At 48.0% G+C, this 25,574-nt stretch overlaps 2 protein-coding genes and 1 long non-coding RNA gene across 10 annotated transcripts in view; 2 read left to right on the plus strand and 1 right to left on the minus strand.

The window, feature by feature from the left end:
- Il17rd (interleukin 17 receptor D) overlaps nucleotides 1-17,182 on the plus strand; it is a 66,668-nt gene extending 49,486 nt beyond the window's left edge. Inside the window, 8 exon segments of one of the 2 annotated variants that reach the window (NM_001191937.2) lie at nucleotides 1,049-1,093; nucleotides 1,192-1,343; nucleotides 2,975-3,040; nucleotides 3,717-3,771; nucleotides 4,242-4,352; nucleotides 5,421-5,605; nucleotides 9,150-10,095; nucleotides 11,410-17,182. In NM_001191937.2, the coding sequence (NP_001178866.1) occupies nucleotides 1,049-1,093; nucleotides 1,192-1,343; nucleotides 2,975-3,040; nucleotides 3,717-3,771; nucleotides 4,242-4,352; nucleotides 5,421-5,605; nucleotides 9,150-10,095; nucleotides 11,410-11,522 (1,673 nt within the window). In that variant the 3' untranslated portion in view covers nucleotides 11,523-17,182. 2 annotated transcript variants of the gene reach the window in all.
- A 4,999-nt stretch (nucleotides 17,183-22,181) lies between these two features.
- On the minus strand, nucleotides 22,182-23,985 carry LOC102548056 (uncharacterized). Its single transcript, XR_015640163.1, has 3 exons — nucleotides 23,857-23,985; nucleotides 23,235-23,289; nucleotides 22,182-22,448 (listed from the first exon to the last, which is right to left on the minus strand). It is a non-coding gene; the product is annotated as an uncharacterized LOC102548056 (long non-coding RNA).
- Nucleotides 23,747-25,574, plus strand: part of Arhgef3 (Rho guanine nucleotide exchange factor 3) — a 280,270-nt gene continuing 278,442 nt past the window's right edge. For 2 of the 7 annotated variants that reach the window (XR_015639300.1, XM_087587654.1), the window contains exon 1: nucleotides 23,747-24,182. The gene's annotated coding sequence lies outside the window, so the exon portion shown is untranslated. 7 annotated transcript variants of the gene reach the window in all.

Here is a 25,574-nt window from a genome sequence, read left to right on the forward strand (position 1 = left end):
TTCTTCTGGGGTTCTTGGTCTTGGATGGCCAGACGCTTCCAGGGATCCGCTTTCCTTGTGACTGGTCTCTATTCCTCATATTCGGTGAAATATTCGGTCTCAGCCCTAGCCTGCGTCCATGCTTCCTTTAGTCATTCTTAATGAGATTGTTTTCTATGCTGCCAAGTTATTTTGTCTTAGTTTCATAATTAAAAATGAGACTCATTAGGTCAAGACAACATGTGTTTGTCCATCTGTTGTTGCTTTCTGAATAATGGTCAGATAGAAGATCCAAAGAATGTGTTTATGAGAAGAATCCTGCCTTAAAAAAATAACCTAACTTGGGATTAAAATTTCCCTTTGGAATTCCTGTTTTCGAATGAGACACACGATGGGATGTGTACAAGAATATGGATATTTATGTACCGTGTCAGTGCGCTGTGGCTTTGCTACCACCTCGGTTTTCTTGATATTATCTAGATCTTTCTGGAAGACTCTGGCTTAGCATTACGGACTGCTACTTGCTCAGCCTCTTGGCCTCTCTCTACAGTGTTACTGGTATGGAATATCGTTTCAAAGGCCCTGGCTATGAGATAGGATTTTCAGTGATAACAGATTACTTAGTAACTGTCTGTATGCCATTCCTAGGGCCCACCAAGAGGAGTTTAAGTTAGAATGCCTGTGAAGCTAGAAACAATGTTTCAGTGGTTACCAGACCCACCCGAGCGCTCTATGGCTGTAGACATCCCCACCACCGCGCATAAAGAGTGAAGGAAACACGGATAGTTCCTTGAAACTATGCAATAGTGGGCGAACTTTAAAAGCCTCGGTGACTTTACACAGCTTCCACTTCGGTAGTGTGAAGTGCACCACATTAATATTTCTATGTTGTATCTTTTAAATGGTTGTTATGGCATAATTATAATGAAAATTATTGTTGAATTGATATAATTTGTGTCTTCTTCAGCACAGCAGACCCAGTACATATTTATTTTGTTCAATTGTTATAGAAGGAAAAAAAAAAACTGTCCTAAAACTAAAAATCTTTTTATTTTTTTTAATGTAATAGCCTGTGACCTCTTGTTACAACCTGACAACTTGGCCTGTAAGCCCTGTAAGTATAGCTGTCTGTCTGTCATGTGTCAAAGTGTTACCCCAGAAGGCTGTTGGGGCAGCCTTTGGGTGCTTACTCTGGGCCCTTCCTCCTCACAGTCTGGAAGCCTCGGAACCTGAATATCACCCAGTACGGTTCCGACATGCAAGTGTCCTTCCACCATGCACCGCAGAACTTTGGCTTCCGTGGCTTTCATGTTCACTATAAACTCAAGCACGAAGGCCCCTTCAGACGGAGGACTTGCAGGCAGGTGAGCGACTGTGTGTTAAAGGACACACGTGTTTCAAAGTGATACTGGGTGGCGGGAGTGAGTGTAAGGCTACAGCAGTCAGTGGTGGTTTAAGAATGACCCCTGGGTCTGTCTCTGACTGACTCACCACTGTCCCTTGTCCCGTTATCTTCACCTTAGCTGTTTTGGGGTGGTACGCTAGAGGATCGAGAGCACAGATATTAGTAGTTTGACTTCTGTTTTAAGCATACAGGAGGTGTGTGGCAGATAAACCCCTAAACTTTCTGCTTTTTTTTTTTTTTTTTGGTTCTTTTTTTCGGAGCTGGGGACCAAACCCAGGGCCTTGCGCTTCCTAGGCAAGCGCTCTACCACTGAGCTAAATCCCCAACCCCAACTTTCTGATCTTTAGATCTTGACTGCGCATCAAATAGTTTGCTCCCATTCCTCCTTTATAGGTGGAGAACCTAGGCCTCAGGGAGGTCACCTGGCTTCTTGGAGGTCACATAGCTAGGAACTAGTAAAAACAGGCCTCGAGCCAAGACACTAGGAAATCACTGGCCCTTCCTGGATTTGTGTGTGTGTGTGTGTGTGTGTGTGTGTGTGTGTGTGTGTGTGTGTGTGTGTGTGTGTGTATTAATAAACAAAAGGCCAGGGTTAAATAGAAACCTGATAATGAACATCATGAACTCAGTGTCACCAGAGCAATGGGAAGTTTAGGGACTGCCACATGGTGCTGGAAGCCCTCTCCCTGTGTGCCAGGTCCAGCCTGGCTCTCCTGCAGCCCCTCCCTTTTACCACAGAGCTCAAGTTCGATGATGACATGAATGCAGACCTGTCACACCTTGATGTACTCAGGCTGTCCTTGAACTCAGTCTTACCTCTGCTTCCCGAGTGATGGTCTTAAAGGCGTGTGCTACCGTGACAGGCCCTGTTCTTTCTTAGACAGACAGAAAATTGGTTTTTCTCTGAAAAGGTTGTTTTTTAAATATTGACATTCTCTTTTTTAAAGATTTATTCATTTAGACATTGAAGCTGTCTTCAGACACACCAGAAGAGGGCATTGTTTCCCATTACAGATGGTTGTGAGCCACCATGCAGTTGCTGGGAATTGAACTCAGGACCTCTGGAAGAGCAATCAGTGCTCTTAACCACTGAGCCATCTCTCCAGACCCTGAAAAAGTTTTTAAGCTAGTTTTATTTATTTATTTCAGGACTGCACATACAGGTGTATTTTTATTTTATGTGCATGAATGTTTTGCCTCTGTGTGTGTCTGAACCACATGTATGGAGTGTCTGCTAGAGTCCAGAAGAGGGTGTCAGATCCCCTGAAATTAGCATAGCAGGTGCTTGTGAGCTGCCCTGAAGCTTCTAGGATCCTGGCTGAAGGTCCTCTGTAAGAGCATAAGTGCTCTCAGTTGCTGAGCCATCTCTGTAGCTTCTCTTCTCACCTTTTTATTAAGCAAAGGGTATTCTGGTTAATTTCGTTATTTTCAAATCACAAGGATGAGGCACTCCCAGCTAGGTACAACACTTCTGTCTTTCTGGAACTGGGCTCAAACCAGCGGCAGGTCTCCTTCAGCTCCAGGACGAAGAGGCCCGTTACCTCTTCTCTACCACATGAGCGTTTGAGTTTGCTGTTTGCTTTTTTGCAGGACCAGAATACAGAGACTACCAGCTGCCTCCTTCAAAATGTTTCTCCAGGGGATTATGTCATTGAGGTACGTACAACAGCAGACTGCCCCTTCGTCACTTCAACAGAGAGCAGGTTGCATGGAATTCTGAGCCTTTTATTTATTGGTTTTAAGACTGAGTCCAGGGTAGTAGCTCAGGCTAGTCTCAAACCCCTATAGATCCGAGGATAAGTTTGAAAGACAATTGTCTCCTGCCTCTGCCTACTGTGATTATAGACACCCACACTATGGTCGTCGCTTTTATGCGGACCCTGGGGATTTGAACTCAGTTCTTCAAGCCTACACAACAGTACTTTAATCCACGAAGCCATCTCCTCAGCCCCATCTTTTTTTGTAAATTTTGTTTATTTATTTTATGTATATGAGTACACGTAGCTGTCTTCAGACACACCATAAGAGGGCACTGGATCCCATTACACATAGTTGGGAGCCACCATGTTGTTGCTGGGTATTGAACTCAGGACCTCTGGAAGACTCAGCTCTTAACCGCTGAGCCATCTCTCTAGTCCCAACCATCCCTTTTTTTTTTTTTTTAAGTTGAACGTTAAACTATCACCATTATCTGTCCTTATTGGCTCCCACACTCATTGCCTGGGGGATGGAAAGATGAATGACATCACCAGTGTTCTACTTCCCTCCTAGATACAATGTATAGAAGTGCTACCATTTACGACACAGTAACACACAGCTTTCTGTTTTGTAGCTGGTGGACGACAGCAACACCACCAGGAAGGCTGCTCAGTATGTGGTGAAGCCAGGTAAAGCTCTTGGGCTTGGATTTGACATCACACTCTTGAGAGCAGGCTTCTAGCATTTTCTGTGCTCTGCAATTCACGGCTTACAAAACACCAGTCACCCCACCTTTCCTTTTAAATGATTGTTCATCATTCCTTCTGTGTTGTTGATGCCTGGAAGGTCAAAACCAGAATGGCGTCTGCCACCAAGACTAGGCAGTTGTCCTTTAGAAGACAAGTAGGGGTAGGAGGCTTTCTGTCAAAGAGTTCTTGGCATATCCAGAGCTATTGAATTATTTTCTACAACACTTTATACAAAGGAAATATTGACTCCTTTTATAATCACAACAGCGGACCTAGAGTAAGGTGGTTGGAACCCTGGAACCTGTTAGTCAGCTTATGTTCTAAAAAACAAAAGGGTGGAAAAGCCTTTTCCCTCTTCTGAACCTGTTCTGCTGCTTGAGTTTAAAAGCTTTCTCTTTGAAACCTCCCAGTGCAGTCTCCCTGGGCTGGACCCATCAGAGCTGTGGCCATCACCGTGCCTCTGGTTGTCATATCCGCATTCGCAACACTCTTCACTGTGATGTGCAGAAAGAAGCAACAAGGTATCTCTCTGCTGTGCCTGCTTTCTCCACCCTCTAGTTGTGCCAGGCCAAGGGGTGGGTACCGACAAAGACTGGGCCTGGGGAGCCCTGCTTCCCTCAGAAGGGGCCTGGGACCCCTCACACTTCCTACTCAGGGAGTCTGAAGTGTGAGAACAGTCAGATGGAGGGTGTCCATCATTGAGAAGTTAGGTCCTTCACCTAGAAAACTGTAGATGAACCACACCTTGATCTGGATGGGGTTACCCAGGTGACGCCACACATAAAAGTCATAAAGATGGTCACTTAAGATTTATGTACTCTCAGCTGAGCATGAGGCACAAGCTTGGTATCCCAGTGGCTTGGGAGACTGAGGCAGGAGGATCTCTCCAATCCAGGAATTGGAGGATAGTCTGAGTAATATAGTGAGATCCTTTGCCAAGAAAAAAAAAAAAGTAATTTTTGTTGTTTTGGTTTACTTTACCTGTGTAAATTATACTTTTAAAAAGTATTCTCGGGGTTGGGGATTTGGCTCAGTGGTAGAGCGCTTGCCTAGGAAGCGCAAGGTCCTGGGTTTGATCCCCAGCCCCGAAAAAAAGAAAAAAAAAAAAAAAGTATTCTCCTCCCTCAGCTAAAGTTTAGTTCATCTGGTTGCCAGAGCGATCACTGGGTCCTTCGCTGACCAGAGGGGGGCTGCTGCTGTGTTTCTTGGCATCTCCAAGGGCAGTTTCAGGTTAATACAAATTTTTCCCTTTCTGATAGACCACCACAGAAACCGGGCAGCTTGAGGCTGATGTCGTTAAAGACCCGAGACTCTCCAGGTGGAGATGTCCGCTGCTCCTTTTGGTAAATTTACTTTTGAGACTTGGATCTCATGCAGCTCAGGCTGGTCTCCACCTTGCCAAGTCGTTGAGGATAACCACGAACATCTGACCTTTCCAAGTGTCCTCCTCCCAAGGGCTGGGATTTTTAGCTGTGAGTCACTATGTCTCAGCTCAGCTGCTCATTCCTGAAGACTCTGAGCCCCAGATCATATGGATAAAGACAAAGCTTTGTTTATAGGTGTCAACCTTATCTTCTTTCCCAATTTAGAAAATATATATTCACATTTAGATGAAGAAAGCCCTGAGTCCTCCACATACGCTGCAGTTCTCCCCAGAGACAGGCTCCGGCCTCGGCCCAAGGTCTTCCTCTGCTATTCTAGTAAAGACGGCCAGAATCACATGAACGTGGTCCAGTGTTTCGCCTACTTCCTACAGGAATTCTGTGGCTGTGAGGTACGGAATCTAGTTTCTTCTCTTACCCTGGGCAGGATGTATACTCCATCAGATTTTTCTTCATGCCATCTCCCCATTGCAGGGCTGGGAACCTACTTTTGGCTAGTACCTTACTTTCCAGACCACAGTCTGTCTTAGTTTGTCCTGTCTGTCACCAGCAGCAAAGGTCTCCTGTGACACATTCATGCTTGAAACCATTGAGTGGCACCCACACGGTAGGATGCTTTGTGAGTACCCTGGTGTGGAACAGAGTGTGAGACTGTCATGTGACATCATGGGGAGCGCCTGTAGGGTCAAGCTTCAGTGGGGTATCAGGGAGAGAACACAAATGAAGACAGCTTTAGGAACTGAGGCAATTCCCTGAGGGTGGTTTGCTAGGATTGGGAATGAAGGATGGGGTCTCCCCTAGAAGGGATCTTGGGGACCCAGAAGGAGTGTGTAACAGAGGACTGAGGTTGATTGGTATGACGTCATAGAACCGGTGAGGGCTCCGGAATTTAGAGAATGTTTGGATGTTCATGCTGGTTTCTTAGTTTTTCCTCCTCCCCCTCCCCTTCTCCCTGTTCCTCCTCCCCTTCTTCCTTCTCTTCCTTCTCCTTTTGTTTTTTCTCTGTAGCTCTGGCTATCCTGGAATTCAATTTGTAGATCAGGCTGGCCTCAGATCCATAGAGATCCACTGCCTCTGCCTCCCAAGTGCTGGGATGAAAAGTGTTCATGCATCCCTGTGCCCGTCTTTCTGAGTCTTCTTGAATTAACTGTCATCATCAAGTAGCTTTTCCATCAACTTTTAACTCTTAGAACGGTGTCTTAGCTATTGTTGAAGGCATAACCTGTTTGTCACAAATGCAATTATCATGTGACAGCTTTTTAGTCCATTTGGCCCATTTGTTTGGTGAGACTGCCCTCTGGTGTTAATAAGATGTATTTAAACCTGGTGAGATTGCCTCCTGTTGGGAAAGCCTTGAGTTTAGCGGATGAACAGCTGCTGAGAAACACTGCAGACTGCAACTGTAGCCAGTGCGTTCCCTGTTCTTTTGTGCGTAGATGAAACTGCACACAGGGTTTTCTTTTGAATAGCTACATCATCTATAATACTGACTTAGCATAGCTTGTGAAGCTTCTCTGTTCTGAGCTGGCCCATTTCTGACAATTTCTCAAGGATAAATGCCTTAAAATGGAATTGTTCAGAGATAGGAATATTCTTAAAAACACTTGTTTTATTTATTAAGATGAAATCAGCTAGTACAGAGGTCTTTTTGTCTTTACAAATTCGTAAAACATTCCACATCTGATTTAACAAACTACACAGGTCAAGAGATTAGTAGACAGACTGTTTTTGTGCGATATAGAAACCTAGGAGCCACATATTTTAAAGAACCGGTTTGCTGGAATGTGCATAATATGTAGTTTTTAGCTATGCTGCTTTGTGCTCCTGGAGGGGCATGCACTTCCACCCACCCACCCAGGAGCTGTATGGGTCCTTGAGTGAAACACCCACACACCCCACCCACCCAGCCCCAAACCCCTCCCCCCCCAATCTTATTTTCGAAATGCCTTGGCCATTCAGGGCCTGGGCAGATCTAATTCTCCCCCTGGCCATCATAGATTTCCCTCTGGTACTCCTGACTCTACATCCTCTAAAACTATGATCTATCTTTGCTGCCCTGTTTCTTCTGGGCAGCCCTTCCGGGGACCACATTCCTTCCCACCTACATTTCGGATGATTTTCCTTCTGCAGCTCTAAATCTGATCTGTCTCCCTCCAAAACCTGGTGACTCTCCTCTCTCTTCCTCTCTCCCTTGTCTGTCCTAGCCTAAGCAAATCTGAGGGTCCCAACCAGCCTCCCTTTGCCCAGTGGCATCTTTATTTATCAATCAAAAGTCAATTGAGGACAAGGTCCTTCAGCGTTTGGACACACAGGTTCCCAATTAAGTCAAAACAGTAGCCCCAACAATAATGTTAGCATGGATTAAAGTATGGAATGAGTCAATATTCTTTTCAGCAGATGGATACATGTTGGGGCTCTCTTCTCGGGTACCATTTTAGAACAGGAGGGTTTAATCCTTCCAGAGTAGCCCTCTGCTGTATAATCTCTGTTTGGCTGTTAGGGATTATTTTTTTGACTACTTTTGAGTCAGGGGACGATGCTTACAGTATCTCACAGGAGAAACTGTATGAATACAGTTTCCAGGGGGCGCTGCTTACAGTATCCCACAGGAGAAACTGTACTAATACAGTTGCCAGGGGACGCTGCTTACAGTATCCCACAGGAGAAACTGTACTAATACAGTTGCCAGGGGACGCTGCTTACAGTATCCCACAGGAGAAACAGTATGAATACAGGTTCCAGGGGACACTGCTTATAGTATCCCACAGGAGAAACTGTACTAATACAGTTGCCAGGGGACGCTGCTTACTGTATCCTACAGGAGAAACTATACGCATACAGTTGCCAGGGGACGCTGCTTACAGTATCCCACAGGAGAAGCTGTACTAATACAGTTGCCAGGGGACGCTGCTTACAGTATCCCACAGGAGAAACTGTACTAATACAGTTGCCAGGGGACGCTGCTTACAGTATCCCACAGGAGAAACTGTACTAATACAGTTGCCAGGGGACGCTGCTTACAGTATCCCACAGGAGAAACAGTATGAATACAGGTTCCAGGGGACACTGCTTATAGTATCCCACAGGAGAAACTGTACTAATACAGTTACCAGGGGATGCTGCTTACAGTATTAGATGAAAGCAGTTTGAAAGAGTAAAAATCCATTGAGGGCATCAGACATACTTAGATTTCTTTGCTTTTTCAGGGATCCCACTACTCTCTTGACCTTTCTTTTCAAACCTCGTGGTTCACAGGTCCAGTGGAGCTCTGACACTGTAGATCTTATGAGATCATAGAGAAAGGTGCAGCCCTGAGAGGGTTAACCAGGAAAACTATACTATAGGTCAGTACAGCAGGCTAAACCTGGGTCTATAAATACAGCCACAGAGGTCTTCTTTCTCAGTCACACTCTGAATATGAGTCAGCTGTCATTGAAGGTGGCTTTGGCACCAGGCCTAAGCTCCATATCACAGGACAGTATGGGGTCACTTTCTCTCCTCAGAGCCATTTAGCCTGTGTCCAGGATCTTTCTGTTCCTTGTATCCAGCAGTCTTAACTCATCACACGGACCACTCACAGTTCCTTCCCATCATGCTGTAAGACATCCTCAAGGCGCCTTAGACAAGCTGCTGAAAATCCTGGCTTCTGTCTCTCCTGTAGGGCAGCAGTGGTAGTGACCCCGTGTGTTATCACATGATGTCATGGACGACAAGCACTTTCAGGAAGTCTGGTGTGTGGATGCGGTTGTTGGCCACAGAGTGTGTGGGCATGCACATGCACATACACATGCACACTGTGGTAACCCAGATAGATCCTCCATGAATCTTGGTTAAAAATGGCTGAAGGGCAGATGATTGGACCTCATTGCCTTGTTCCCGTCTTTGTGCTGGGCATCGGTGTAAACGAGTACCGAGGTGACCTGTGCTCTTTTCCAGGTGGCTCTGGACCTGTGGGAAGATTTCAGCCACTGCATAGAGGGCCAGAGAGAATGGGTCATTCAGAAGATCCATGAGTCCCAGTTCATCATTGTCGTGTGCTCCAAAGGCATGAAGTACTTTGTAGATAAGAAGAGCTACAGACACAAAGGAGGCAGTCGTGGCGGCACGGGGCAAGGAGAGCTCTTCCTAGTGGCCGTGGCAGCCATTGCTGAGAAGCTCCGTCAGGCCAAGCAGAGCTCATCTGCGGCACTGAGCAAGTTCATCACCGTCTACTTTGATTATTCCTGTGAAGGGGATGTCCCCTGTACCCTGGACCTGAGCACCAAATACAAGCTCATGGACAACCTTCCTGAGCTCTGTTCCCATCTACACTCAGGAGAACAGGAGGAGCTGGGCCAGCACCCAGGACACAGCAGCAGAAGGAACTACTTTCGGAGCAAAGCTGGCCGCTCCCTGTATGTTGCCATTTGCAACATGCACCAGTTTATTGATGAGGAACCTGACTGGTTCGAGAAGCAGTTTGTACCCTTCCACCCGCCCCCTGTGCGCTACCAGGAGCCAGTCCTGGAGAAGTTTGACTCAGGTTTGGTTTTAAATGATGTCATAAGCAAACCAGGGCCAGAGAGTGACTTCTGCCTGAAAGTTGAGGCTTCTATACTTGGGGCCACTGGGCCAGCTGACTCTTACTCATACCTGGAGAATCAGCATGCAGGCCTGGACCAAGACACTGAGGCCCAGCCCGCCTGTGATGGTGGCCCTGCCTTGCAGCCCCTGTTGCATGCAGTGAAAGCTGGCAGTCCTTCAGATATGCCACGGGACTCAGGCATATATGACTCCTCTGTGCCCTCATCAGAGCTGTCTCTGCCTCTGATGGAAGGACTCTCCCCTGATCAGATAGAAACGTCTTCCCTGACGGAGAGCGTCTCTTCCTCCTCTGGCCTAGGTAAGATGCCTTCGGACAGGGCCCTTATTTTATCCATCTGGCTGTCTGCCTTATCATCTATCTATCTATCTATCTATCTATCTATCTATCTATCTATCTATCTATCTATCTATCATCAGGCATCTATTGGGTTTTTTTATTTTATTTTTTTAAAGACTTATTTATTTATTTAGTATATGAGTACACTGTAGTTGTCTTCAGACACACCAGAAGAAGGCATCAGATCTCATTACAGATGGTTGTGAGCCAGCATGTGGTTGCTGGGATTTGCTCAGGACCTCTGGAAGAGCACTCTTAACCACTGAGCCATCTCTCAAGCCCATCTATTGGGTTTTTATTGGTTTGGTTTTTTTTTTTGTTTGTTTGTTTTTTTGTTTTTGTTTTTTTTTTTGTTTTTGTTTTGAGACAGGGTCTTGCTGTGCAGCTCTGACTGTCCCCAGAACTCACTGTAGATCAGGCTAGTCCTGAACTCATAGAGATCCACCTGATTCTGCTTCCTGAGTGCTGGGATTAAAGGCTTACATTACTATGTCTGACTAGGGACTGGGCCTTTGGTACAGGCCATACAGCCAATGCTGGTAATTCATACCAAACCCCTCCTCCAGTGTTATACATGCTGTTGCCTGTGGAATCGCCTTTTTAACAATTTATGTTTATTTTCTGTGTGCACACACACATGAGAATGAGGGCTGCGTATGGCATGAGCCCTGGCACATATGGACCAAAGGACACTTTGTGGGAGTAGATCTCCTTCCACCATGTGGGTCCCACAGGGTAAGCTCCGGTTGTCAGCCTTGGTGGCAGTCTCCTAACTCTGAGCTGTCTCGTCTGCCTTGCGTACCCTCCCTGCACTCTGAAAAGATTGGAATACTAAATGCATGCACTGGCAAGGGTCTATGGGATTATGTCCCTGCTGGGAGCTGAGGTCTTTGCTGCCTTTATCCTTCCACTGCCTTTAAAGCCCAGGTGTCTGTTGAACCTGTGTTCACGAACACTGTATTCTTCTCTATGCAAGTTTTGCACAGTGGTGCAGGAAGGAGGGCTCTTCCCCAGAGAGCCTCAGGAATCCACCACACCTATAATTTCTTGGAGTCATACGTGTAAAACTTTGGCTCTAAAGGAGGGGATCTTTCTTCCACTGCTAAGAGGACTCGATCCTATTAAGGGGATGAGAGTGTTACTCTGAGCCAGTTCTGATGCCTGCCTCTTTTGTACAACACACAAGAGCGAGCGAATCCCAGCCACACTGTGGCACTGGGGGTCTGGATCAGTGACATGTACTGATCATGGCTCTGTCCTTTCTTCTCTCCTTAGGTGAGGAGGATCCCCCTACTTTCCCTTCCAAGCTCCTTGCCTCTGGGGTGTCCAAAGGAGAACATGGTTTCCACAGCTACACTGATGAACTCCAAGCAGCTGCCCCTTTGTAAGAGCACGGAAGAACGTAAATGTCGTCACTTTAGCTGCTGTTCTCGCTGGTTCCCCAGCTCCTCTGGTCGTACAGCCTGCTTGGAGCTGAGGAGGGCTCGCACGAGGATATCTGGAATGAAATTCTGGCTAGCACTCAACCCGTTCTGCTCCAGCCTTCTAACAGATACTTAGCGATGTCTCCCATTTCCCAGAAGCATATGGAACCCTGAAAGGCATGTCCATTAGATCTGACCACAGCTGTCTGCGTGAGGTCCTTGCTTGGATTGGAGCCTATTCTGAGGGGTAGAACGGAAACAGGTAAAGAGAAACAGGAAAGCACCCGCACAGCCTGCTCTGGCTTTACTTGAACTCTGCAAACTCTAACTTGGCTACTTAGACTCAAAACAATTTGTCAAGAGGGAAAAGCCCGATTGACACTATTACAGTTACCCATGTCAAGTACCATCGGGACCCGGGCTGTGCTGCAAGTGATGTTTCTGTCCATTTTGACGTGGAACTTACACTGTCCTGAGTGTTAAGAGAACTTTGAGTCCAAGGTCCAGACAATGACTGAACGTCCATCCAGTCACTTTTTGTGAAACAACTCCCTCTATTACTGGGAAACATGGCCAACCAGGACGGAATCCTGTGGGTCCTGTGGAGCAGGCTGACCATCTTGACTGTTGTATGTGAAATGGGTTGATGAGTGTGCAGAAGGTGTCAGAACCTGGGTGTTTTCCCTGCGTTGAAGTAGCCATCACGTGGGAGCCCTAGCCATCTGTTTCGTTTCCCTGGGATACATTTACTGCTCTACCATAGCTCGGGTGGTGACGGCTGGAAATGGAGGCCTGGTGTCCATTACCCAGCTGGGCAGCAACACTATTGGAATTTGTGGCTGTTGCTGTGTCTTGAGCGTTAGAGAGGTCAGAATCCACTAATACACGACAGGGCACGGGAGACGGTGGCCAGTTAATCTGCTGGTTTTGACAAGTGACAAACCTCCTTTGCAGAAGGCTGAAAGGAGGAGATTTGTTACAAAAGTAAATGCTCTATTTTTTATGAATGAACCTTGTACAGACACTCTGTTCCCAAAGGTAAAGCATCTCTTCATGTCCCACATGTTAATGAGATGTATATGATGATGTGTCTGTCCCCTCTGCGGAAACCCTCGTCCCTCGCCCCGGCGCGCTTGGTGTGTGCATCCTTCTCCACTGTTATCATGGCTGCTGCTGGGTTTTGGCAGCCTGTCTTCTGTCAGGGACTATTCATTTTTCCCATTCCCCCTCCAGCTTGGAGCAGCATTTAAGGGGTTGCCGAGGAAGATCCCAAGGTCGGGTGTGGAGGGCTCAGGGGTTTTCCTTCTAAGCACCTTTTCCGTGGGGGCAGGAGGGACACCTCAGTTCCTGCTGAGAAGAAGAAGCGGTTTGTGTGTCTTTTGGATGAAATCATCCTCATCCCCGCTCTGCACGGGCAGCTGGCAGCTTCTCAGGAGAACGTGCTCCTGTGTTCTCTGGCAGAGAACAGAGCAGCTGCTCTGGGCAAGCGGCGAGCTGGTCTCACCAGGCATCTCAGCAGAGGAGTTTGCACCGTATTATCACTGGAATCCACACTGGGCAGGCAGAGCTCCCACCTCCGCAAGGCTCTCCTGGCCGTGCTCAGTCTTGGCATTCATTCTGTGAGGGAGATTGGTGGGCCTACATTGCTAATGTATGACCGCTCCCTGGGAACATCATCAGAGAGGTTTTTTTTTCCTCTTTTTAAATTGAGGCCAAGAAATATTTTATGTCCCCCAAAGAGCCATTAGAAACCACATTTAGGATAGATACTCAGCTTTGCATAGGGACTGTGAGGTCCCTGAGAGTGCCCAGGAGCAGCATGGGGCCTTGGGCTTAGCATTAGCTGGATCCTAGGCCCAGGCAGAGAGCTCACTGCTTGAATTCAGATGAGGAAACTGTAGGGAAGCCATGTGAACCATGTATCTTGCTAGTCTGAAAAGTCAGGGTCAGGCGATGGTTTTTGTTTGTATTTAGCAGTTGGGATGCTTTTATTTTGACATACGGGAGCTTCTGATCAGACGACCCAGATTCTAACGTACCAGGCGATGAAACGACAGTAAGGTTGCTTAACCCAGAACGAGCTGATAGTGGGTGGAACAATATCTTTCGTCAGCCCCTTCCCCATACAACCTCATCATTGAGCCAGGAGTGAGAATTGCCTTGCAGGTTAAGGCAAGGCGCCAGCTCCGAACAGAGCTGCAGTCTTTGACTCAGAATTGCCCGTGGAATAGAGAAAGGTTCTGAGGAGGCACAGGCTTTTTGATGCTGTAGGGAAACAAGAGTTCAGGGCTAAGAGTGAACCGTTTGTGGAGAAATAGACCAGGTCCACTGGAAGGGAGGCCAGGGCGCCAGGAAACCAAGGAAGTTGTTGACCTGTGTTTATGGGTGTCCCACAGGTGCTTCTCATGTATGTGACTGGCTCAAAGGTGAATCAGAAACAAAGCTCACCTGCCCTTGAGGTCCCAATTTACCGTGTCATAGTGGTGCATGTTGCTAATTTTCTTGACAACCTCAAGTGGTAGGTCCTCTGACTTTTATGTAAGTAACTAAATAGGGAACTGCTCCCCCCAATGTGTGGGATTGCAGGAGTGCAGGAGCTTTTCAGAAGGAACAGGGAAACTGTTATTCCTGGTGGTGAAATGGCACAAAAGAAAGGAAAATAGCAAGTCCTAGCTACCTCAGCACAAGAGAACATTCTGCCCTTATTGGGAAAGGGTAGGCAACACCAATGTGAAGGTTTCTAGTCTTTTTAAAAGTCCTCCATTGTTGGGGATGGTTGCTGGTAATTGGCAAAGTTTGTGTTTTCTGGGGCATCAGTATACCCAGGCATAAGGAAAACGGTAACATAGCACCTAGAGGAGAGACAGTAGTGCCTGGTGGTGACTGGAGCAAACCAAGGCACCCTTGCCCAGCCTTCAGGGGTAGAGGGCTTTCCAGATGCAGTATTTCCTGGGCTTCTGCTTTTCACAAAAAGCTGAAAGTGTCATTTTGAAGCTGTTGATGTCTAGCACTGGCAAGACAGCTCAGTGAATAAAAGCACCTCTGGAACAAACCTGGACAACGTAAGTTTAGTCCTGGAACCCACAGTGGAAGGAGTGAGGAATCCCTGTCCCAAAAGTTGTGTTCTTTGGCTTCCTCATGCTGGCAGTGGCACTCGCAGATAGCCATGGCATGGCGTCACGTGCATGCGTGCGTAAGAGAGAGCGTGCTTTCGTGTATCTGCAACACCAAAATCGCACACAACCGAAAAATAAGCCAAACGTTGCCAATCGAACTTTGGGAACTACTGAGGTGACCCAGGACCAACAGAATGTGTAGCTAGATCTACTTTGCCCAGCGGCTGCCAGTTTGTGACTTCCGCTTTGTAGGATGTGAAATGAAAACCACCCGCAGTAATAGCACGTATGTGGAGCCCTGGGAAGCGCTGTGCTAGCCCTATCTATCCTCCAGAAAAATCATGCTCTCCCGATGATTTTGATTCTTAAAACAGGGTCTCTAGTAGCCCAGGCTAGCCTTGAACTGCTGATACTTCCCTCTCTGATGTGTGCCATGCATAGCCTTAATATGATTCTGAATACGTTTTAAACATCTTGGTTGTGTCTTTTATTAGTGTCTCAAGAGAAAGGGAGGTCAGCTGTTTTTGGTGGTGGTGGTTTTTTGAGACAGGGTTTCTCTGTGTAGCCCTTGGAACTCTTTAGACCAGGCTAGCCTCCAGCTCAGAGATGTGCCTGCCTCTGCCGCTGCCACCACATCCCCTTGTTAATTTCAAAGTCAGATCTCTATCGTCCCATATTAAAAAACAGGCAGCAGTTGCATTTAAAAACCCCCAAGACTTATTTATAGCTTAGTTCTAATTATAGTCGTGGTTTTGTGTGTGGGTGCAATTCTGAGCTCATGCCAAGGTGTTATTAGGAGAATTTATTTGGGGGCTACAGCAGAGGGTCTCCCAGAGTGTCCTCACACTGGGTTTTGCCATCTTCCCGTCTCTGCAGTCTGGGACAGGCTCTTCTGGAGGAATGCTACAGGAGACAAAGAAAAGCTCTCCTACTGTCGAGATCCCAGGTGTCCCCGTGCTGTTTGACCACCCTTGTTATTATCGTCACATTTCCAGACTTTCCCAAGAGGGAAAGCTGGCCAAGGGAGAGCCAGCAGTAAGTGGTTGGGTTCAGTTCCGGTTTTAGAACTTGGGGGCGAAGAAAGGCTGAGATCACCCAACACGATCCTCGGCTTGACCGGCTGCGCCTGAGTTGTTCCAGACGCACGGCTGTGGCTGAGACTCTGGCTCTTCAGCCGAGGGGATTCTGTAACCTCCCTGCTAATCGGATGGTCCTTTGTATGTCTTCCTTGCAGAAATTCAAACCAGCTTTCTTTTGTCTACAGCGCAGAGGAGAAAGAACAGCTGGTCACCTTCCCAGCATAGAAAACCACAGTGAGGTCATCCCCTGGTGGGCTCCCCCACCCCCAGTAGTAAATAATCCCACCCACTTAAGGTCTTTCATAGCTCTTGTGCTCTGGGGGCTTAACGATTTCCACCGTTCTTGAACTCCTCAGCCTCACGTTCAGTTTTGTTATCCGAATGACACCCATGCCTTATTCGCATCGGCGCCGCCTGACAGCCATGTTAGGATTACAGGGAGATTTGTACAGGCCTGCTGCTCTCACTGCATAAAAGTATCATGGCACTTTAAACACGCTCATTCAGAACACCACTCGTTTTCTCGATGGTAGTCCTTGCTGTTGTGGTTGCCCGGCAGGTGAACAGCTGGTGCTCTTTCCTGAGGCATCTAGTGCCTTCCTTTAATCTGAAGACGTTCTTCAGCACCTGTCCTGAGTGGCAGCTACCCCACACCCCAACCTTGGGTTCTATTTTTACCTCTCTCTGGACTTGCCTTTATTTTGTGAGCACTTCACCAGAACCCCTGGCGAGGCGAGGCCAGAGTGCTAAGTGCCAGCTTCCCATTAGCTGTTGGGGACTAATTTCCAAACACCTTTGAATGCCTCAGGGAGGGCCTCTGGAGAACTCTGGCCAATCGTTGTCTTTCCTGCCCCTTGGTTCATTCTTGATACTCACCTGGAATCACAGATACCTCCAAGACCTCTCCCTCCTCCAGGGCTGTATCTCTCTCAGTTAAGCAGGCGTAGGGTTTGATACGATCACCAGACAGAAGCAGTCATCCTGACTGGATAGCTAATGTTTGTATCACATGGACTCGGGCAGGAAGGGAAGAAGGAGCAGTTGCCCTGCATGGCTACCACTGGATTATACTCAGAGCAGTCATTTTGAGAGTAGCTTTGCTTTTCGAGATTTGTTATTTTTTTTTTTTTTTACTGTGGAAGCTCCCATGTTAAGGAGGAAGGCCCGCAGGCACAGCAAGGATTGGTGCCGTTGTTCTGTTTTGTCTCCTTTAAGTTTGTCCTTTCTGGGATTTTTGGCAGAATGGTAAACACTGACAGCCTGTAGCACTGTGCCATATTTTTACGTTGGAGATCTTGGTGGTATATTGTGGTATATTTGACTGTATAAACTCTGTAAATAGATGATCATAAGTCATGACTGACATTTGTAAGATGTTTTTTTGTACCTTAGAGTTTCTACATCAAATAAAATGTTCTCTTGTAAGCCTGCAATAGCTCCTTATTTTAGAACATCTGTCTTGTTTCCTTCTTAGCTTGCCCTCCTGGCTGCTTGAGGAAGAGTCTGCCTCAGACTGAGAAGGTAAGGAGGGCTCACATGTGCTCCTCAGGGCGACTCCTGGAGCTTATCACTTCTGAAGTGGGTAAAGTGTACCCGGAAGTGACAGGTATCCAGAGAGGGCAATGTCTGATGATAGCAAGGACACAGGCTATGGCCTCTGACCACTACCTAAAAAGGAGATGGTCACAATTTGGGGTCCTGGGAATGTAAACAATTAACAGGGTCCACCTTACTTCTCAGGGTCAGCCCCGGGTAAACATAGACATGAAGTCGTGGGGTTGAGAGACACCGAAAGCTTCCTCAAGAAGTGAAGGGAAATGGGGTCAGCAGGTGGCTTCCTGGAAGGGGTTTGTGTCTGTTGTTACTACACCTGACACAAGAAGGAGCCAGCAACAATCCTCAGCGTGGGTGCCCCGGCCAAAAGCACAAACCACGAATTGGCAGCCCAGGGATGGAGACGCCATCACCTGCCGTTCATGGGTCACAGAGTTCTCAGGTAGTGATCGTAGCGACTGTTCTTTCCTGAGTGTGAATGTTAGGAGTCAGTCTTGTTCTCCTGATCTTTTTGCCTGGACTTCTGCTGTGAGGCCCGGTTAGTCAAATGACCACGCTTACCTCAGGCATTCACAAAAACGGGGGTTTGTGGAGATGAGAGAAAGCTGAATGAATGTGTAAGGAGCGGATGAGGCCCTGAGGTAATGTGTGTTGTTGGAATGAGCACGTCAGGGATGTGGGCCTCAGACCCACAGGAACGGCAAAGCCTCCCCCTGGTTTGTGCGGGGATGCGGACTGCGGAAATGTGATTGGAAGCTTCCTCCGCTGGGAGAGAGAGACTCCTACTGGGACTAGCCAAGCCTTTTTTTAGTCAGCTCTTTATAGTATACCAGCTCCTGCTGGCCTGTACTCCCAGATTAAAACTGCCTCCCAGGTTCAGATGTATGAAAAACACTCTCTGTTTCCCTGAGTGCTCAGCGTACCCGATCCCAGCTTTGTTCTTTCTCTTATTTTTAAAGATCTCCTTATTTAATGTATATTAGTATACTCTAGCTGTCTTCAGACACACCAGAAGAGGGCACCATGTGGTTGCTGGGATTTGAACTCGGGACCTCTAGAAGAGCAGCCATTGCTCTTAGCCACTGAGCCATCTCTCCAGCCTCCCAGCTTTTTCTTTGTGTGTGTCTCTGTTCTTCGCTGCCTATCACCCACGTAGGTTGGTCCCTAAGCTGGGCAGGTCTTAGAAGGATTAGCAGTACTCCAGGATGAGATGGCTCTGTGCCCACTTCCCCACTGTTGCAGCACATGCCAGGAAGTGGCCAGATGCTGGTATCAGGCCAAACTGAGGCCAGGCCAAGAGGAACTGGGAGTCAGGAAGGTAGGGGCATGCCTTGAATGCAGGTGGAGGCAGGTTCTGCCTTTGGATTTTAACTCCTGAGGGTCAAGGCACGGAAATATCTGACTCTAGGTGGCTCGCCCTGTTTGGCTATCTGGAAAACCAAGCAAGGCTGTTTTGAAGTTTGACTGTAAGTCGTTCTGGACATTGAAGCAGACACATAGCGTCTGTGGACATGCGGTCACCAGGGGGCAGGGCAGGTGTGGTAAAGTGAGGTTTTCTTCTAAAGCCTTCCTCAGCCATGGCCTGACCTATAACAAAGCAGAACCTCTTGGATGTCTCAGTGTAGAAGGGCTAGAAATGGCCCTTGGGGGAGATGGGCACTTGATTAGATGAAACTCCTTATTTGAAACCAGTGGTGCTGGGGTAAATACCAAAGTTCTTACATAGCCCTTTGCTATGTAAGGGGGATAGACCATCTGGTTTCCTTCTCTACAACAGACACTTTATAGGTAGGTAGGTTTGTTTGTTTCTTTTCTTTTCTTTTTTTTTTTTTTTTTTGAAGACAGGGTGTGTGTGTGTGTGTGTGTGTGTGTGTGTGTGTGTGTGTGTGTGTGTGTGTGTGTAAAAGCCCTGGCTGTCCTGGGCTCTCTTTGTAGACCAGGCTGGCCTTGAACTCTGAGACTCCCTGCCTCTGCCTCCTGAATGCTGGAATCAAAGCCACCACCTCTAGCTACTTTCTAGTTTGTGTATCTGTGCTCCTGTCTAGGGCCTTGCCTATGCTGTTTTTCTGTCTGAAACACCCTTTGCTTGCACTCTACCCTTGCGGTGCCTCTGCTACTACTGTCTGTCAATCTAGTCCCAGCACGGATCCTTAGGTGGCCTCACCTCAGCTTGTGTGAGCATAAGATGGGCACTTGTACCTCTGGACTGCTTTTGTGTGCTCTGGGCGGAGGTTCTTCACTTTAACCAGCTTGTGACCCCAGGCCTACTGGGGAAGTCCTCTCCTGTGGGTTCTCAGTGTCAGCGGGAGGTAAAATGTACTGATTCATGGGCCCCTAGAAGGATGAAACACTCGGAGGGTATTACATAGCAAGTGCTCAGAAACGTTTTTCTCTTGTGAGCAGGTCCTAATGCGTAAACGAAGAAAGGTTTCCTTGGGAAGAGAACCATCTTTACAAATTGCAATCTGGTTCCAGCTGGCTCCTAGGATCCCCAGTATTCAGGACCATGTAGGATACCCCTGTTCCCTCCTGAATGGCTGATCCTGTCTCTGGTTTTTCTCTGGGGTAGGGTTCTGTGTGAAGATTGGACAAAGTTCCCTAGAGACATAGGGCTGATATATCACATGGGCTCTATCCGAGTCACCCAGGTGTTGGATAGACTGCTCTGACCAGCACCGTGTCTACTCCTGAATGCTCCCTGCCCACCCAACAGGCTCCGGAATTTACATAGCGTGCAGCCTTGAGGACGAGAGTCAAACCCAGGTGTTTCCGATGTACAACTTTGGCATCGTGTTTCCTCTAACCCAGGGAAGCAGAAAGGACCTACTTGCATAGAATCCTTCCATAGCTACTTTCAGAGTATTGCTTTGACGTGAACAGTAAGACCGAGACTTCACGCTTCTTGCAGGCAATGTATTCCCCAGGTGGGAATGACATCATACTGTGTTGTTACATTATCAGGCTGCACCATGATTCTCAAATGCTGCAAACAAGGGTAGGGAGTATCGGTGTGGGTGCAGGGTGTAGCCACAGGCAAAAGGTTTGGTGTCTCTTTTAGAAATTCCATTTTTAGGGTTGTGTGTGTGTGTGTGTGTGTGTGTGTGTGTGTTGTAGTTCAGATTGCCTTCAAAATTGATGTATAGCTCAGGAGGTCTTGAACTCCTGTTCCTCCGCATGCTGGAGTACAGATGTGAGCCAGCACATGTGCTTGTGGGCCTCATTTTAGGGATTTATATTGGCCCTAAATAGCCAGAAATGTGGGTCAATGTTTATTCTGCAAAGGTTCTCATCACCAAACATGATCACGGTGGTGAGACACGAGGAACCAAGTCACAGCTGGAATTCAGTATGAACGGGCACATTCACAGAACAGGCTGACGAGTCACGATGCAGGGGAATAGCCTGGTTGGATTGGTTGGATGGAAGTCATAGCTCTCAGTAGAACAGTGTTTGCCTGTTAAACACGGGCCTTGTTTTTTTTTTTTTTTTTTTTTTTTTTTTAAAGATTTACTTATTTAATGTATATGAGTACACTGTCGCTGTCTTCAAACACACCAGAAGAGGGCATCAGATCCCATTACAGATGGTTGTGAGCCACCATGTGGTTGCTGGGAATTGAACTCAGGACCTCTGGAAGAGCAGTCAGTGCTCCTAACCACTGAGCCATCTCTCCAGCCCCGGGCCTTGGTTTTTATCCCAGGTACAGACAAGCACTAAAGGATCCATGTCCAGGAAAATACCGGCAAGTATGGTAAATAAAACATGCACACACTAACACCTCTGGTGGTTGTGGCAGGTCTTTGTACATAGTCCTGGCTATCGTGGAACTTGCCGTGTCGGCCAGAGTGGCCTTGAATTCATAGAGATCCTCCTGCCTCTGCCTCCCAAGTGCTGGGATTAAAGGCATGGGTCACTATGCCCAGCTTTTCTGCCAGTTTCTAAAGACTAGAGAATCCAACATATTCCCTGCTTATTTCCTGCCCCACTCCAGTGGGAACCAAGTCCCATCCTCCCACCCCCAGCTCCCTGTCCATCCCCAGGTCCTAGCCTAGCACGAGGGGAAGCTATATATGAACTAAATTCTTGTGAGAGCCAGGTCTGCTGGCACAGGACTGTAATCCCTATACTCGGGAGTCTAAAAGGTAGGAAAATTCTGAGTCTTGAAATTACGAGTCCTTAAAAACCTTCAAGGACTGCCTGAGTAACTTAATGAGACCTTGCCTCAAAGGAAAGGCAAGAGCACTTTGCACATCTGAAAACTGATCCCTGAACTCAGTCCCCAGCACTGTAAACTCTCGTGGGATACTCTTACAAGGTCTTGTTATTCTTACCCGTGGCACTTGCAGATGTGTTTCACTTTCTGGCTATCCTGACCCATGAAACAGGAAATAAGGGCTTTGCCTTTAGTAGTAATAAAAGGCACATCTCCTCTCATCCTATATAGGAAGCAGACCACTGCGTCCACACTTAGATTAGCAGTGTCATGCCTCCAAACCACATACTGCTGTCAGAGCATTTCTATGGACAAGGTCTGACATCTCAACCTGACCATGAAGCCCCCTCTGCCTGTTGTCTCAAGGCCTGTCCACTCTGGGGCCTTCCAGTCATGTAGCCTGTGCTCTCGGGCTTCCCCCAAGCCATGTCAGGGCTCAGTCCAGTACAGAAGGCCATCCTCTGCCTTCACGAGCACCTCCTCTTCACTGTCTTTTGCCACATCCTATTCCCTATCTGCCTGTTAAGGGTGTGTCTCGCTTATCAGTTCCATGAGGTCATAAAGGGAATCAGCTTTGGTGACAGTTGCCACAGTTCTCTAGAGCCTGGTCTAGTGCAGGATGTGTACTAGACATTCAAATGAAAACAATTACCTTTTTAGATAGATTTTTTAAAAAAGATTCATTTATTTATATGAATACACTGTAGCTGTTTTCAGACACACCAGAAGAGGGCATCAGATCCTTTTACAGATGATTGTGAGCCACCATGTGGTTGCTGGGAATTGAACTCAGGACCTCTGGAAGATCACTCGATGCTCTTAACCGCTGAACCATCTCTCCAGCCTGAGATAGATCTTCTAGCTGAGCCTGGCTTCCAATTCTCTCTTGTGTTAAGTTGAACCCAGTGGGAAGAAAACGTTGACAGAGCTGTATGGGTAGATCACCAAGTGTGGAAGCATGAGCTGAGAAATCTGCTGTGGCTTCAGTAGCTAAGTGGTGACCCTTTAGCTAATAGGAGCTTGTGCCTGTGTGCAAGCAAGTAACTGAGATCGGAGAGGACATCAGATCTCCTAGAACTTGAATTACATGCAGGTGGTTATAATACACAGTGTGTGTGTATGTGTGTGTGTGTGTGTGTGTGTGTGTGTGTGTGCGCGCGCGCGCGCACACGTGCGTGTGAATTAGTGCTCAACCAGGGGTCACTAGGAACTCTCAGAGCACTGATCTTGTGTCTTAACTAGCAGGGAAGCCATGAGTTATCTTAGCACCTTGGTTGCACAAGTTCCTCCTCTATATGCAGGTGTCCCATTGCCATCTCCATAAATGACTTCCGTAAATGGTTTCATCCAGGCTTTAGACTCTAAATCTTGACAAGTGGAATCCCACAGAGACTTACACGTACTGGGCTGGCTGCTGAGAATGTTAGATTCTATCAAGCACCTAAAACGGCATGGGTCAGGTGATATGTAGAAGCAACCAGTGAGTTTTGTTTTGTTTTGTTTTGTTTTGTTTTGTTTTTTTCTCAGCCCCAGGGTTTACACTTTCATGACAGCCCAGAAACTACCGTTTCGTCTACAGCATTAATTATCCTGATTTTATGAAGTTCCGAGAATGTATTCATTCCAAAAATAGCTTTATTTCGACTCGGTATGTTTATTTCTGTGTGTGACCCAGGCTACTGATGGCCCTACTCTTATTGTGCTCCACACTTACCTATAAACCATCAATCACTGACAAGCTGCTGGGCCCACACCATCTTCATTTTCACCTTCAGACAGGAAAAGGGTTAGTTGGACAAGGCCTGACCTGCCCAAGATTAAACCTAGCAGCGGGGGTGGAGGCTTCAAGCACAGGCTTGGGTCCTTGCTCTCCAGGGCAAGTTCTGTCACTTCGGCATGAGTTTTTTCCTTCTCCAGTCCGGCTATAATCACGATCCAGAGCCACCACCAGAGAGAGCTGGCGGTGGGCTGTGTACCCTTTCTGTGCTCTAGTGACCTCTCCAATTGAGTCCTCTTTGGTGTCCCCCTCCCAGTCCCTTCTTGGTCTACCCGGTCTCTCCGGCCAGGCGTGGGACACGAGGGTACTGAGCCTTGGCTGCAAGTCTCCAAGAGTCTAGGTCAGTCCTCCGCCAGCAGCCAGGCCCATCCTGAGGGGGGTCCCCGGGCCCGCCTCCCGCCCACGTGGCCCGCCCGGCCTCCAAGGCTCCGGCCCCGCCCCGCCCCGGGGAGTCGTCCCCGCAGTCACCGCTGCGGCCCAGCAGGGCCGAGTCAGCGGGCGAGGTAAGAGCCGCAGGAACATCGCGTCGCCTGATCGTCCTTTTACCCGCTGCCCCTACCAGAGAAGAGTCCCCATGGCCACTCTGTGGCGCGTTGGATAGACAGTGCCACTGCCTGCTTCTGCCCGCGTCCGCTCCTGCCGGGGACCCCAACTTCGGTCCTCCGATAGCTCCTGGGAGAAAGTTCCTGGAGCCACTTCCGGGAGGGAGGCGCCACCTGTCTGGGGCGCGCCCTGACGCTGGACTTGTCCAGGTCAGTGTCTTTGGTCACTTGGCCGGGACGCGGGTACCACCACCGTCAGCCAGGATCCTTACTCCGGAGACCGCGTCTTTTAAACTGCGCAGCGGACAGTCTTGAGATGGGAGGCGCCCGCCCAGAGCTGAAGGTGATCCGGAACGCCTTGTAGCCAGAAGCTAGTGGGCATTTTCTGAGGGTAGAAAAGACTGGAGCCGGGTTTGAATCCCGGTTCCCTTGGGCTTTGCGTGGTGAAGGGCGGCCCTGGCGCCAGTAGTGTCTTATCCTGGCTGGAAGGGTGCGGGAACAGAGCAGCTTGTTCCTAGAGGACTTGGCTTGCTCCGTTTATTGCTTGAACCAGGCTTGCTTCCAGAATCCAGCAAGGATGTGAATAGAAGTTGTCCGGAATGCACCGGTGGAAACTGGAAGCCTTTCTGGCATTACACAGGTGTATACCTTGTTCCCTAGAGGAAGAGGATTTTGCTGTGGTTGTCTTGGGTGTTTCATAGTTACACTGCACGTCTGTGCTGCCATAGCTTCATCTCTGAGAGAGGGGTGACACTAGCACAAAGCTTTAACGGTTTCATAGGGTTATCTGACCACCACACTGATCTGCTCCAGGTGAATTCTCTCTCTGTGCTGCCTTCTTGTTATGACTGGCATCAGTGTCATAGTGGGCTCACGTCTTCAGCTGCCCGATGAGGTGACATGCAAGTCCATGCCTCTTCCTCTTTTGCTTGGGCTCTGACCTTACCTATCCAGCACCATGATGCTCTGTTCAGATTAGAAAACTTGCCTTTGTAAGAACGTCTCCTGTAGCTAACCAGCTTGCACAAAGTGTATCTGAGAATGTGGGATTAGACCTAACCTTTGTCAAGGATATATATTGCTGGGAAAGGGGGTCTTGGATGTACTGAAGACTACGGTGTTTGCCTTTGGGGTTCAGAATGGATGAGGTTTCTCTGGAATTCCTCTTAGCATTGGGGCCATAGTCAGCTGACATCAGTGTCTAAGCGTTGAGTCTTCTTCTGAGGCCATTACACAGGTCTGAGGAGTCTGCTCTTGTCTGGTTCTCAACGGTCCTATCACCTAGAGCAGAATGAAGGTATCCTGCATCGTTTGGTGTCCTTCTGGACTGCACCTGTTTAGTTTCTTTCTGGAACTTTGAAAACAGGAGTGCTGACTAGGGTTCTGGAATCCTCTCGAAAATGACGCATACTCACTGCAAGGAGCCTGTGTGCCACAGAAGTGGATTCTGAATCGCCTGTGAGTCATAACAGGTCCTCACGGCTCTCCAGGACACTCTCACACTTTGGGGGAGTGGAGGTGGGACATGTATGCTGTTTTCTCTGTGTGCTTGGAGCATACATGTCATAGATGCGTGTCTACTGGAGCAGCAGGCCAAGCGACTATCTGGGCAAAGATGGTGGCAAGTCCTGGGTTAGGGACCATAAGCATTTGTGGGGCCTATAGGATGGGATTCAGCTAATGGAAATCTGAGTTTGGGGTGTCTAAGCCTCCTAAATGCTGGCATTCCAAGTGT

The sequence above is a fragment of the Rattus norvegicus genome, chromosome 16, assembly GCF_021556685.1.
Source record: "Rattus norvegicus strain SHRSP/BbbUtx chromosome 16, alternate assembly SHRSP_T2T, whole genome shotgun sequence".
Classification (NCBI taxonomy): Eukaryota; Metazoa; Chordata; class Mammalia; order Rodentia; family Muridae; genus Rattus; species Rattus norvegicus.